This window comes from Gorilla gorilla, chromosome 5 (genome assembly GCF_029281585.2).
Source record: "Gorilla gorilla gorilla isolate KB3781 chromosome 5, NHGRI_mGorGor1-v2.1_pri, whole genome shotgun sequence".
In the NCBI taxonomy this organism is placed as follows: domain Eukaryota; kingdom Metazoa; phylum Chordata; class Mammalia; order Primates; family Hominidae; genus Gorilla; species Gorilla gorilla.
Genome location: NC_073229.2, coordinates 83,131,938 through 83,145,707, shown reverse-complemented (window position 1 = coordinate 83,145,707; position 13,770 = coordinate 83,131,938). Strand labels below are relative to the sequence as shown.

At 35.3% G+C, this 13,770-nt stretch overlaps 1 protein-coding gene across 5 annotated transcripts in view; it reads left to right on the top strand.

Annotated features, from left to right (window-relative positions):
- Window positions 1-13,770, top strand: part of KHDRBS2 (KH RNA binding domain containing, signal transduction associated 2) — a 659,289-nt gene that overhangs the window by 376,851 nt on the left and 268,668 nt on the right. For all 5 annotated transcript variants that reach the window (XR_008681200.2, XR_010134273.1, XR_008681201.1 and 2 more), the window contains one exon: window positions 10,815-10,942. Coding sequence is in view for 2 of the 5 variants with exons in the window: in XM_019028692.4 (XP_018884237.1) it covers window positions 10,815-10,942 (128 nt within the window). In the remaining 3 variants the exon portion in view is untranslated. The remainder of the gene's footprint in view (window positions 1-10,814; window positions 10,943-13,770) is intronic.

Here is a 13,770-nt window from a genome sequence, read left to right as displayed (position 1 = left end):
CTTCAGTTACTGACAATGGAAATAAAGTTTTTCATCATTTTCTCCTTTATTTTGTAAGTATTTATCAGCTAGAGTGCTTCACTTAACATTCTTAACCCTTGTCTGCTCTCTCTCCCTCTTGCTTGGCTTTGCTAATTTTCTGTGTTAGATTCACTTTCCTCATCTGACAATTGTTGTTGCTTTATGTTGGTTAGAAAAAGTGGCGCAATAATTGTTTTTAAGGACTATCCTATTCTAATATGATTAAATATTCCGAAAGAATAGTATGAATAGTATGTAGGGTGTTTTTTTTTTTCAAGATTGAATTTGGGATAGCTAGAAACTGCAAGCCAAATGAAAGGACAATTTTTGTGAAGTGGCATGCAAGGCAATATTGTATACTCTTTACAAAGAGCTTCAAGAAAGTTACTATGACAGAGTAGCTTGTCAAAAATACAGCTAGAAGGAATAATCACAGCATTTTAATTTGGGGAAAAATATAGGAGAATTTCTAGGAGGGATTTTCTCATGAAGAAATATAGCAAATGTCCTTCTTTCTAAAACAAAAATGTAGAATTTAACACTTTAAAAATAAAACAAAAAGCAGCAGCCACTAAATAATTGGTATAATATTGTAAATAATTTAAATATTTTAAACCAACAAAAAGGATCAAAGTTGAATTGAGCATGCACTGATTCAGAGAGTATTAAAGAAGGCTTCGATCCTTGCATACTATTTTATTGAAATGTTCTTTAATTGTTGTTTACCATTACATTACATGAACAAGTGTAGGGATCTAGTCATCTACATGCACTTTAACTCCCCTGGATCAGAACTTTCCTCCACTGTCTCCCCAGAACCTACATTAGTGGCTGCTACTTATTTGCTCCTCAGAAATGCACTGACTACATAAAAGGATGATTTATTTAGCAAAACTCCTTCAGGAACTTAAAAACATCTAACAGGTTAAATGCATCCCTGTCTTGAATATATAAATTTTCCACGTCCAGAGGAAGGCCTAGAATTCCTAGGTTATTGGTAAAATATCACCCACAGGACCTATATCCTATCAACCTCTTTTATGCATAAAATGCGTACACTTTTCTCTCAGTGTTTCTTTATCATTATAGTTTCCTGGTTAAGAATTTGGGCCCAAGAGATCATACTGAGACCTATCAATTCTGTGTTAACCAAGAGTTCATTTTATATACTTTTAAATGAAGGTGGATAACTTGCTGAAGTATTAAATCAACACCTATTTTGACTTTAAATGAAATAGAGCTCGTATATCATGTGTACAATAATTTGCCAAGAACATTTATTGAAAAAAGTAGTTGTTTTGACTTTACCTAGACAAATGGAACTTGTTACTTTCAGAATTACAAGTCAAGTCTGTCATTTAATATTATCTAAACATTTATCTACTATCCTGAATTTAACCTGAAGAGTGATTGATTTTCTAGGGTAGGATGGGTAAAAGCATAACACCAAATACATAAGTTTTTTGTTGCTCATTCACAAGGTCTGAGGCCTTAAAACCTTGTGTGGCCAAAGTTAAATAAAATCAAATAAAACAAGATAGAAAATAAGCCTTTCCAACCTTCCTGCAAAATGTCTACATACTATCTGTATTGATACTATCTTATTCTCTGATGATGAGTAATGGGCAATGTGACCTTAGTAATGGGAAAATAAGATAAAACATTGTTTAGGTACAGACATTTACAGTCACTCACCATTTAAGATACAAAGCCAACAACATTTTGACTTTGTGATATCCAATCTTCCTTGATGAATAAGTTTTATAAAGCCTTTATACAAAACTTATACAGAGCCATGCACCAAGCAGATGCTTAATAAATCTTCATTGACTGCTCTTTGACTACATTTTAATAATGCGTTTTTTCTGGTTCTGAGCCTGGGCTGATTAAAACTCACCCTGTGTTGGCTAAGAGATGTTATTTAATAGCGTGTTCTGTTTTGCTAAATAACATCCACCACAGCGCTAGTTGTTTTCTGAAATAGCTTCCTACCCATTCCAACTTAGTTGCAAGTCTGATATTGGGCAGGACCCAACACTTCCCACACCTTCTTTACTATTCCGGTAAAAGTGCCCTAATCTATTTGTAGGAGCTGAGAAAATTCCAGTTCTCTTTGTCATGGCCCAGAAAGGCTAAAGACTACATATCATTTCCCTACATATCATTTCCGATGATTTCTGAAAGTCTTGGCATTGCCAGAGCTGAGTATATGTTCACATGTTACCAGTGGCTATAAACACAGTTTTAAATGTGCAGCACCAGCGTCCATTGTATCCTCAGAAGAAGGAATTTGGCAGGAAAATGGTCCCTCACTGCACCACCAGGTAGCCTGTCTACACCTGTCATTACCTGGCATCCATATGCAAGTGAAATAATCTTCCCAATTTGTATTTGGGCAAAATGCCATCATAACAGATGGACATGAGTGTACGTAACTGGGAAATTATGCATATACATTAAATATGCAGACTATGAGCATAAGTCCTTTCTGGGAACATCCAAACATCTGTCTGCTCTGAGCTTTTGTGTATACTGTTTACACCATATGGTGTCACGGTGGGAGGGCCTTGTCAGAGAGGCAAAAAGGAGCACTCATGAATTTCATGGAAATTATTTCATAGGGGGAATTGGCCTTACCTTGGACAAAAGGAACATGTAAAATTATTGTGAATATCTTTGCTATTACTTCAAATAACAAGGTTTTAAAATTTATTTTGGTAGCAAAAAAGCAAATTATTTGGACATTACAGGAAAATAAATATAAAATCCAGATCAATTATAAAAAATATCTATGAGACCAGGCATGGTGGCTCATACCTGTAATCCCAGCATTTTGGGAGGCTGAGACGGGCGGATCACTTGAGCTCAGGAGTGCGACACCAGCCTGGGCAACATGGCAAAACCCTGTCTGTACCAAAAATACAAAAAAATTAGCTGGGCATGGTGGCCTGCACCTGTGGTCCCAGCTACTCAGGAGACTAGGGTGGGAGAATCTCTTGAGCCTAGGAGGTGGAGTTTGTAGTGAGCTGAGATCATGCTCCTGCACTCCAGCCTGGGCAACAGAGAGAGACCCCATCTCAAAAAAAAAATCTATATATGATACGCATGTGCTATTTAAGCCCCAGTAGATTCTTTAAAGGTTCACTCTAATTTTAGTCTTTTCTGTCTGAAATCAAAGCCATAGATTAAACTAATGATCATTTTTAAAGCTACTTTATAATTCATCTTGGAAGAGGAATTTTCTTTGAGTGTGGATATTTTATTTACTGCAGGTATATGCCAAAACAGTAAAGCATTCTTTACTATTTGAAGTGTGGAATCCCAGTAATTTGTAATTCTATCTAACATACCATTAAGGTTTATCCCTAGATATAACTTACATTTTTTTGACAAGTGGAGCATTATCTTCATAATACGGGTAGGCCTAGGGATTATTCAAATTTTGTACTATTCTAGTTTTCCAGAAAAATGAAATACATATGTCAATTTTTCTTTTATTATGTATTGATTTTTTTTTTTTTTTTTGAGATGGAATCTCACTCTTTTGCCCAGGTCGGACTGCAGTGGCGCTATCTCAGCTCACCGCAAGCTCTGCCTGCCGGGTTCATGCCATTCTCCTGCCTCAGCCTCCCAAGTAGCTGGAACTACAGGCGCTCACCACCATGCCCGGCTAATTTTTTGTATTTTTAGTAGAGACTGCGTTTCGCCGTATTAGCCAGGATGGTCTCGATCTCCTGACCTTGTGATCTGCCCGCCTCGGCCTCCCAAAGTGCTGGGATTACAAGTGTGAGCCACCACACCCAGCCTATGTATTGATTTTTAATGACTGGAAATTAAATTTTCCACTAAAAATTAATTTTTCCATTCATTCTAAATTGCCATAGCTTTACCTTCCTTTGTCTCTTTTGTCCTTATTCACATACTTAGGTAATTATTTGTCTATCTCTAACTCTTTATCTCTCCAGGATGTTTTAATACTAAAGTAATAAAACAATACTAAAATAATATTATGTAAGTATAAATTATCTCATTACCATTTATGAACTCATATTTTTACTTTTTAATGAATATCTATGTTAGCAAGTTGAGCATAAAATTTATAAATGCTATAAAACTATAACCACTCATTCATATGTGTTGTATGACTCCCAAATCTTAGAACTCAATACTATTCAAGTGAACTAATATGTAGTATATTTCTGATGATAATGTTTCCAAGCTAAACTTGGAATAATTTGTTTACTCAAGTCTGTAAAGTTTTATATAACTGAAGCATCAGCAACACATGCAACAAATAAACATCAACAGGATGTTCTAGTTTCAGCTAGACTCCTGTACTAATGAATGAAGATTAATTCAAAGTTAGACTTAATGCTTAAGAAAGGACTGGAAAAAAGCACTATAATATAAAACTTTGAGGGTTTAGAAAATTGTATATGTTCTAAAAACAATGCACAAGAACTCATTTTGGACAAAGGTACCAAGAACATACATTAGGGAAAAGACAGTCTCTTTAATAAATGTTGCTGGGAAAACTGGATAACCATATAAGGAAGAATGAATCTGGACTCCTATCTCTAACCATATACAAAAATAAAATCAAAATAGATAGAAGACTTAAATGTAAGACCTCAAACTATGAAACTACTGAAAGAAAACATTGAGGAAACTGTCTATGACATCGGTTTGGGGAAAGATTTCTTGAGTAATACTTCAAAAAGCACAGGCAACTAAAACAAAAATGGATAAATGAGATCACAGAAAGCTAAAAGGCTTCTGCACAGCAAATGAAACAATCAACAAAGTGAAGAGACAATACACAGAATGGAAGAAAATATTTGCAAATTACCTATCTGATAAGGGATTAATAACCAGAATATATAAGGAGCTCAAACAACTCAATAGGAAAAAAGCAGATAATCTGAGTTTAAAATGGTCAAAAGATCTGAATAAACATTTCTCAAAAGAAGACATACAAATTGTCAACAGGTATGTGAAAAAAATGCTCAACATTATTAATCATCAGAGAAATGCAAATCAAAACTGCAATGAGATATCAACTCACCCCAGTCAAAATGGCTTTTCTCCAAAAGACAAGCAATGCTGGCAAGGAATTGGATAAAGGGAAACCCTCATACACTGGTTGGTGGGAATGTAAATTTGTACCAGCACTATGGAGAACAGTATGGAGGTTCCTCAAAACACTAAAAATAGAACTGCCATATGATCTAGCAGTTCCACTGTTAGGTATACATATCCAAAAGAAAAAAAAAAAAGCAAACCAGTATATCAAAGAGATATCTGCATGCCCATGTTTATCGCAGCACCCTTCTCAATAGCCAATGTTTGGAATCAGCCTAAGCATCCATCAATGGATGAATGAAAAAAGAAAATGTGGTTGGTATACAGGATGGAATATTATTCTGCCATAAAAAGAATAAAATCCTGTCATTTGCAACAACGTAGATGGAAACTGTCGTCAGGTTAAGCAAAATAAGCCTGGCACAGAAATACAAATTTTACATGTCCTCACTCATATGTGAGAGCTAAAAATTAAAACAATTGAACTCATGGAGATAGAGTAGAATGATGGTTACCAGAGACCAGGAAGAATAGTGGGAAGGAGGGGGGAAAGTTGGGATGGTTAATGGGTGCAAAAATATAGTTAGATAGAATGAGTAAGATCTAGTATTTGGTAGCACAATGAAGTGAATATAGTCAACGATAATTTATTGTATAATTTAAAATCACTAAAACAGTGGAACTGGAATGTTGCTAACACAAAGAAATGACAGATGCTTGAGGTGATAGATACCCCAATTATCCTGATGTGATTATTACAAATCATATACCTATATCAAAACATCACATTTACTCTATAAAAATATATACATATTATATACCCATAATAATTGAAGATAAAAATTTTAATAGCAAAAATTATAATGCACAGAATATGTTCAGTCTAGACAGTATTTAAGAGTTCAACTATCCCTAGATTTGGACATTTTAAAAAATGTTTTCCACCAGGCGCGGTGGTTCACGCCTATATTCCCAGCACTTTGGGAGACCGAGGCGGGTGGATCACCAGGTCAGGAGTTCAAGACCAGCCTGGCCAAGATGGTGGAACCCCGTCTCTACTAAAAATACAAAAATTAGCCAGGCGTGGTGGTGGGCACCGGTAATCCCAGATACTCAGGAGGCTGAAGCAGGATAATCGCTTGAACCCGGGCAGCAGAGGTTGCAGTGAGCCGAGATCATGCCACTGCACTCCAGCCTGGGTGATAGAGTGAGACTCCATCTCAAAAAAAAAAAAAAGAAAAGAAAAGTTTTGTTCCATATATATTTTTAAGCATTTAGGTGCCTCATTGCTATAAATAATGTGGCACATATGTTTTGATTGTCTAATCAGGAAAACCAGAATTTATTAAAAATCTGGGTAATTTAACATGTAATGATAAAGATATTGCAAATGATAAATCAACTATTTTCTGTGATATAAATTTGCATTAAAATTATGATTAGAAAAGTTCTGTCTCTATACATAATTTTACTGTTTTCTTACAGTCTTCATCCTTCAGTTATCACAAGTATGTGTAGTTGACACTCAAATGTACTCCTTTAACCCAGATCTGAATTTCTAAGATAAGCCTGAAGGTCTCTCTGACATTTTAAATGTAAGGTTATTCGAATCAAATATGAATGCTCCACCTTCAATTTTTTTTTCATTCCTCTTTTTCTCTGGCTAATGAGTCATTATACGTCTAGCTATTTCTGCACCTAGAAACTTCATTTGTTTCTACCTTTCCCATTCATACCATATATTTTCTACTAGAGCACTCTTACATGGCCTGTGATTGCCCATATTCTCTCTCTCTCATACCCTACTACACACATGAACGCACTATTCTTTTCATTATTGCCACAATTTCTCTGTGTCAGCCAATTTGTTCCAATCTCTGGCTCAAAATATGGTTTGTGTTTGCCCATCTTCATGAGTCTTTGTTATTTTCTTATTAAGTAAAGTATTGAAAAAATTGGGCAACATACAATTTATTTTCTTAAAAATACTCATTACTACCCTTTTTGGTCGTCAGTAATCAGTTTCATGTTTAACCATTCTCTAACCACTTTAAAGTAAGAGTAACAAGCAGTCCAATTTAATCGTACATAGTATAAAGTATGTTGAATGGGATAGGCTCAACTATCATTATCATAAATGGATTTACCAAAGCTCTCAGCCTTGTGATCTTAGGAACTTGATTTTATCAGCAGTCCATATATTAGTTTGGGTCCTCCAAGAAGCAGATGTAATAATGGGATTAAACATATAAGAGTTATGTTAGGAAAATCTTCTTGTGACAACAAAAGAAGGAGCCAAGGAAGGCTGGAGACCCCTCACCCTACAATGTCTGACCTCGAGGAAAGAGCAGTGGAATCCTTATGGATTGCCCTGGTGCAGTGAAGTTATAAGGTAAGTTCAGCGGTGCTATTAAGGAATCCCTGGAGGCATAGTTAGAGGAATCCTGTGTGGCCAGGAATGGATCTATGTTAGCATTTAACTACATTTGGTTATCAGCTGGGAGAAGCTTTTGGGTAGCATAGCCTTGGAAGCAATAGGATTTTAGAGCACAGCAACTGAAGTCTTTGGTCAATTACATCTGTAGTTGCTGGTCTGTATTCTCTTGACCACCACAACTCTGACAGGTGATTTATTTCTCAAAGTATAGCCCTCTAGCTAAGCTCATAAGAAATTTGGTTACATTATATTAGTTGCTTTGCTTACACTACTAATTAACCTGCAGTGTCAAATATTCATATTAATAAGAATAAGAAATTCCCTCCATGTTAGTAGATTTCTGTCTAGGAGCTGAACTCCAATGCAGTTGAATTGGTGAGCATGGACTCTGAGCAAAGATTTAAATGGGCAATTCAAACTGTAGCGACACCAGATATGACATTCGGATATATTCACCTCCAACTAAGGCTACACCTGCTCCAAGAAACATTCAGATCACACATGGACCCAAGAACTCCCCCTGTAGGCAGGGTTGGAGAGAGGCTGCTGAAGTATGCTCCTGAAGTATATCTCTCATGTACCATGCTGACGGGTCCCCTCTGTATTTGTTAGCTTTTGCACAAAACAAACCACCGCAATACTTACTAGCATAAAGCAGCGATTTATTATCTATTTCTCCAGATTCTGGGGTTGGCCAGGTGATTTTTCTGACTGCACCAGCTTGACTGGGACAGGATGACTTAGGATATCTGGAGATTCAATCCTCACTGTTATGTTTGGGTGCTCGGACATGATGGCAGGGAGAGCAGGGATGACTGGAGCCTTTCTTCACGTTACCTCTCATCCTTCAGAAAGCTAGCCTAGCCTTCTTCACCAGGTGGCATAAGGGTTTCCAGTAAGAAGAAAAGGAGAGCTCCAATACACAAGCACTTTTCTAATCTCTGCTTCTTTTCATGATGTTTTAGCTAAGGCAAATCACATGGCAAATCCCAGAGTCAGTGTGGTGGAAACTATCTAAGGATATGGATGCAGGGAATCCTGAACAAATTGGCTTAGTCTGTGACACCATCTGATTAATATGTTGCCCTTCCTCTCTCTCTTCCCCAGCCTCCTTGACTTCATCCTTTTCCTCCTATTCCTCATTCTTCTTCTTCATCTTCTTTATTATTATAAAATGGATAAGATCACATCTACATTCTTATATTTTCTGATTCCGGTGTAAAAAATATTTATGCTTTAAGGTACACTTCTATATATGTTGAATTCAATTGCAATTTGTTAAAAATGTTTATTCTAACCCTCAGTCTTGCCAACAATGACAGTCCATCTCTTCCTACAACTCATAAGCACCCCGAGTATCCATGTGTTTTCCTCAGAGAAGAAGCTGCAAAGATCCCCTTTGAAACTGGTAAACATTACATTGCAAAATTATGGGATTAATGTTTCATTTTGATAGTACCTGGTCAGTTCACTCAGTAGTGGCAATTCATTATATTTCCTGATTCTAATAAAATAATAGACATATTTATTCTTAAGTTTACTTGTTTGAATGAGAAAATTAGGAGGTAGAAATTGAATAATATATGGCTTGTTAGAAACTATAATTTTCTACTCTATGTCTCTTTTGTCAGCTGTGTTGAGGCTATTATCACTATAATCAGGTGCTGAAGAATATAAACATGAAAGCAACATGCTAAAAATAAAATTAAGTGAAATGCTTTAGGGCTTTTTCCTTGTAATCTAGGCAGTTTCTAGAGCATGAGGTAAAGCTGTGCCAAAGAAATCCTTGTGGGCTGAATGCTTCCCTGCCATTTTCTAGACAGAGGTGTGTGGGTGACCCTACACAGTCTTCATCAATACCACACATATGCAGAGCTACATTTATATCATTTGGTGCAGATGATACTCTTAATTTTTAGTCTCACTGCTAGGCCTCAAACATCATATCTGTTAGCCAAACCTCTACAAATATGGTGTTAACTCCTGGACCCCTCTCTTCACTACTAGAAGAGCCACTAGATTGATTTCACTTAAACTATGTTTCCAGAATAATAATTGATCAGATTGGCCATTTGGCACAAATAACCAATTACTCAATTTTGTGCTATTCAACCAGGGGTGTGTGAGTGTGTGTGTGTGTGTGTGTATTGATTAGCAAAAAGAGAAACAGGTGATACTGGCACTTGTTTTTTGAAGGTAGCATTTACCTTTAATGATTCAGCTCCACTCTTGGTTCCTCTTGAATTGGCTGGTGTATTTCCACCCTGATAAAGAAAAAGTCCCTTTGACTTTGACTGAATCTCTGGTTGTTATTGTGAAATTTACCTTTTTCTCTGGCTCTCACTTTCCCTTAGCCTAATACTGGAACTCATAGAAAATTTGTTGTGTTTAAATATTTCACACTGTGGCCAGACAGGATGGCTCATGCCTGTAATCCCAGCACTTTGGGAGGCCCGGGTGGGTGGATCACTTGAGACCAGGAGTTCGAGACCAGCCAACATGGCGAAACCCTGTCTCTAACAAAAATACAAAAATTAGCCGGGCATGGTGGTGTGCCTGTAATTCCAGCTACTCCGGAGGCTGAGACAGGAGAATTGCTTTAACCCAGGAGGCAGAGGCGGCAGTGAGCCAAGATCATGCCACTGTACTCCAGCGTGGGCGACAGAGACTGTGTCTCAAAAAAGTAAATAAATAAATAATGAAAATAAATAAATATTTCACATCAAGCTGTTTAGTTGGATTCTGCAGCTGCTTGTTGTCTGAAGCAGGGACATACTATCATACTTCTTTATGGTTGTAATACATGCTCAGTATCTACTCTGAGCCCTTGGGATTGCCCTTTTTTGTTTATGCATCAGAAGCTATTTGAATATCATGTAGTCATTCGTAGTCTAGACACATTCATTCAAATGAAGTTATTTTGTAGTAATCGTCATATTAACAATCATAACTTTATCACATTCCAAGTTCTCGTTTTATGTTGCTATCTTCCCTTTTCCAGCTAACACATCATGTGATATCTCAGCAAATCTAATGTGATGTCCTGCTGAGTACTTTCTTGATAAAAGAAGCAATTTCAATTTCTCTATATAAAAATAGGAACTTAAAGTATATACACTTTTTAATATCATTTTATATTTTTGCATATAAGGTTCCAGGAAACAAATGAAAAAAATTATTTCCTATTGCGTTTTGTTTTGTTTCTTTTTTTTTTTTCCAACTCTGGGAACGGCATGTCCCGTTTTTAACTCATCACATCATGTTTTTTCTCCAGGACTACAATGATGAAATTCGTCAGGAACAACTACGTGAATTATCTTACTTAAATGGCTCAGAGGACTCTGGTCGTGGCAGAGGTATTAGAGGCAGAGGGATCAGAATAGCTCCCACAGCTCCTTCAAGGTACATTCATTCTTACTTTAAATAAATTAAGGATGATGGCAGGCCTTTTTTTGTCCTGCTTTATGTCATGATTATCACTAGCAGTAAACAACAACATCAGCCACAATCACTGCCACCACAGCAAAAGCAATAACGATGAAAGCTTATCAGGCACAGAAGAGCTTTACACATGTTAAGTCACCAAATCCCCCATACTAGGAGATAAATAGCATCTGCAGGTGAGAAATTGAAGTAGAGAAAGGTGTATGAAATTTACCTGGGGTCATGTAGACAGTCTGACTCCAGAATTCACATTTTATACTTTTAACAACTACCCCTAGAAAATAAGGCAGCAAACCGGAGATTTTCTACTTTACTGTTCTATCCTCAGGATTAGAACACACACATGATACAACTATTCACCTCTTCAAACCAAGATACCCTTGTATGAAGAGAAAACTATAAACTTTTTCTGTGCTTTAAATGGTTCTTGAATTGATATAGTCTTCCCAGATAAGGAAGTAGTTAGATAGAGATACAGAGATAGATACAGATAACATATATGCCATCAGCCCAGAAAGCCAGAACACTTCTTGCATGGCTGATGGTAAGGATATTTAAAGTTCAGAGGGTATTTATGGCTCTTCTTGGTGATCAGAGAGGATTTTATTTGATTTTGCTTACTTTGCAAAGAAATTGGTATCTTTTTGTATTAGAATTTGTTTTGCAGGATTCTGAATTGTTCAAGCTTTTAATAGAAGGCATTGGTTTGAAAAGAGTTAATGTAAAAAATACTCATAGCCTTCACAGAACAACTATGTGATTTAATCATTCTCTTCATCTTGTTATAATTGGCTTTTAAATCTCTAAAGGACAGAGATCTAAATATTATTTCATATATTACATAAAAATTATCTTAAGATATGCTAAGATACTTTTCAGGTTCAGTTTTTTTACTTAAATTATACCTCAAATACTTTCAACCACTATCAACATAGCCATTGTTTGTAACACTTAAATCAAAATATCTTTGTAACACTTAAATCAAAAATATCTCAAAATGTTTCTCACTGGTCAGAAAAAAAAAGTTAAGAATGATAAATTCTCAAATAAAATATCAAGGAATACTATTTACCAGAGGTAAAATGCGGTAATTCTGGAAATTCTATTTCACTAAAAGCAAAACTTCTGAATGTGTTCTAGAGCTTATTTATATTTTATCTTTAAAAAATCAAAAATAAGCTCTCTAATGCTGTTCAAGATCATTTGTTTATGCTAAGAATTAATATGACATAATACAATACTGTACTTTTTTATGGGATGAGTGTTTTATAAAACCGTGTACATTTCTAATCTCATCTTGATGAGGTAAAAAAGACATCATTGCTAGTCATCTTTAATGGATTTAATCATAAGTTAAATCATATGAAATTGCAACTTTTGTAGTTCAACAAATGCCAATTTTACAGCTTTATGTGGTTCAACGTAAGTATAAATTTAGGATGCCTAGAGAGGGCACACACTTTTCTATTTTGTATGCCTTAAAATGGGGGGGGGCATTAAAACAATAAATTTATCTGCATTTGATTTTATGAAATCATCATAGTAATAGATTTTGCTTTGTTATGGATATCCCTTAGTAGAATTTTGCAGCTGGCATTTTTGAGTGGACTATATAAGATTTTAATTTCAGAGAAACCTTATTCTAAGATTTTAATCCATTTAAATAATTGAAAATAGGCTAGTGCTTTATGGTCTGGATTTTAATATATCTTCTTAGAAGAAAAATTTGATTGAAAGATTTCACTATTTAATCCCATATAACATACAGATCTGATACTATATACATAAAAAGAAAATAAAATTAGCATTAAAAATTAAATTTCACTTCCAATGCTGTACTGATATCATTAGTGGTGCTAGCATTAGCGAAAGGAAATGAAACAGAATTTTGTTGTCTTCTGTTTGAAACAATATGATGAACTGTATCTACAATTTAAAATGAATAAGAAAATAGCTTTACAAAATAGAAAATCTTACTAATAAGAGAACTTTGCATAACATGAGTTAACAGTTGCTAATTTGAATTAAGTTATGAAATTATTACTTTATGAAGTTATTTAATTACACTTATATTCAAAAAGATGATGTCTGGAATATTTTTAAGTTCTATAATTTGTTTAAAATGTATTTAATTAAAACAATTTACATTTCAATAATCCTATCTATGATAACTCTAATTTTCCAGTAATAATGTATACCAGAGAACAAAGCATTACATCTATATATTGTAATAATAATTTATTTTGCATAATTGATGAATGAAAATATATGACATCTCTAACACACATCACCACTATATGTTTCAGTGAGTGCAGTCACTGAAAAACGAAACATCAGGGGTAAATTTTGAAAGCTTTTGTTTACCACATTGAGAACGAATACATAGAACTAATAGAGTTTGTTAAAGAGGAGAGTAGTCATATTTGTTTATGCGAAAGACTACTCAATTATCACTGTGGTTGATGCAGAAGACTTACAGTGATTGAGAGAGAGAGAGAGAGAGACAGAGACAGAGACAGAGAAACCGTCTTATGGCAGGGGAGCCAATGAGAAAACAAGTCCATCATCCAAGGCAGATAAAAATGAGCAGCATTTGGAGTAGACAGGGATAGGGCCAGATTAGAGATTAACATTTATATGAATTAATGCCAATTAAATGTTGGAGAAGAAGAGTTCCCCAAGAGAAAGACACATTTTTGGTGTCTAGCCTGGTGAGAAATTGATGATATCATTAACTAAGAGTAGGTGAAGGATCAAATTAAATGAAGAATATAATTATTCTTGTA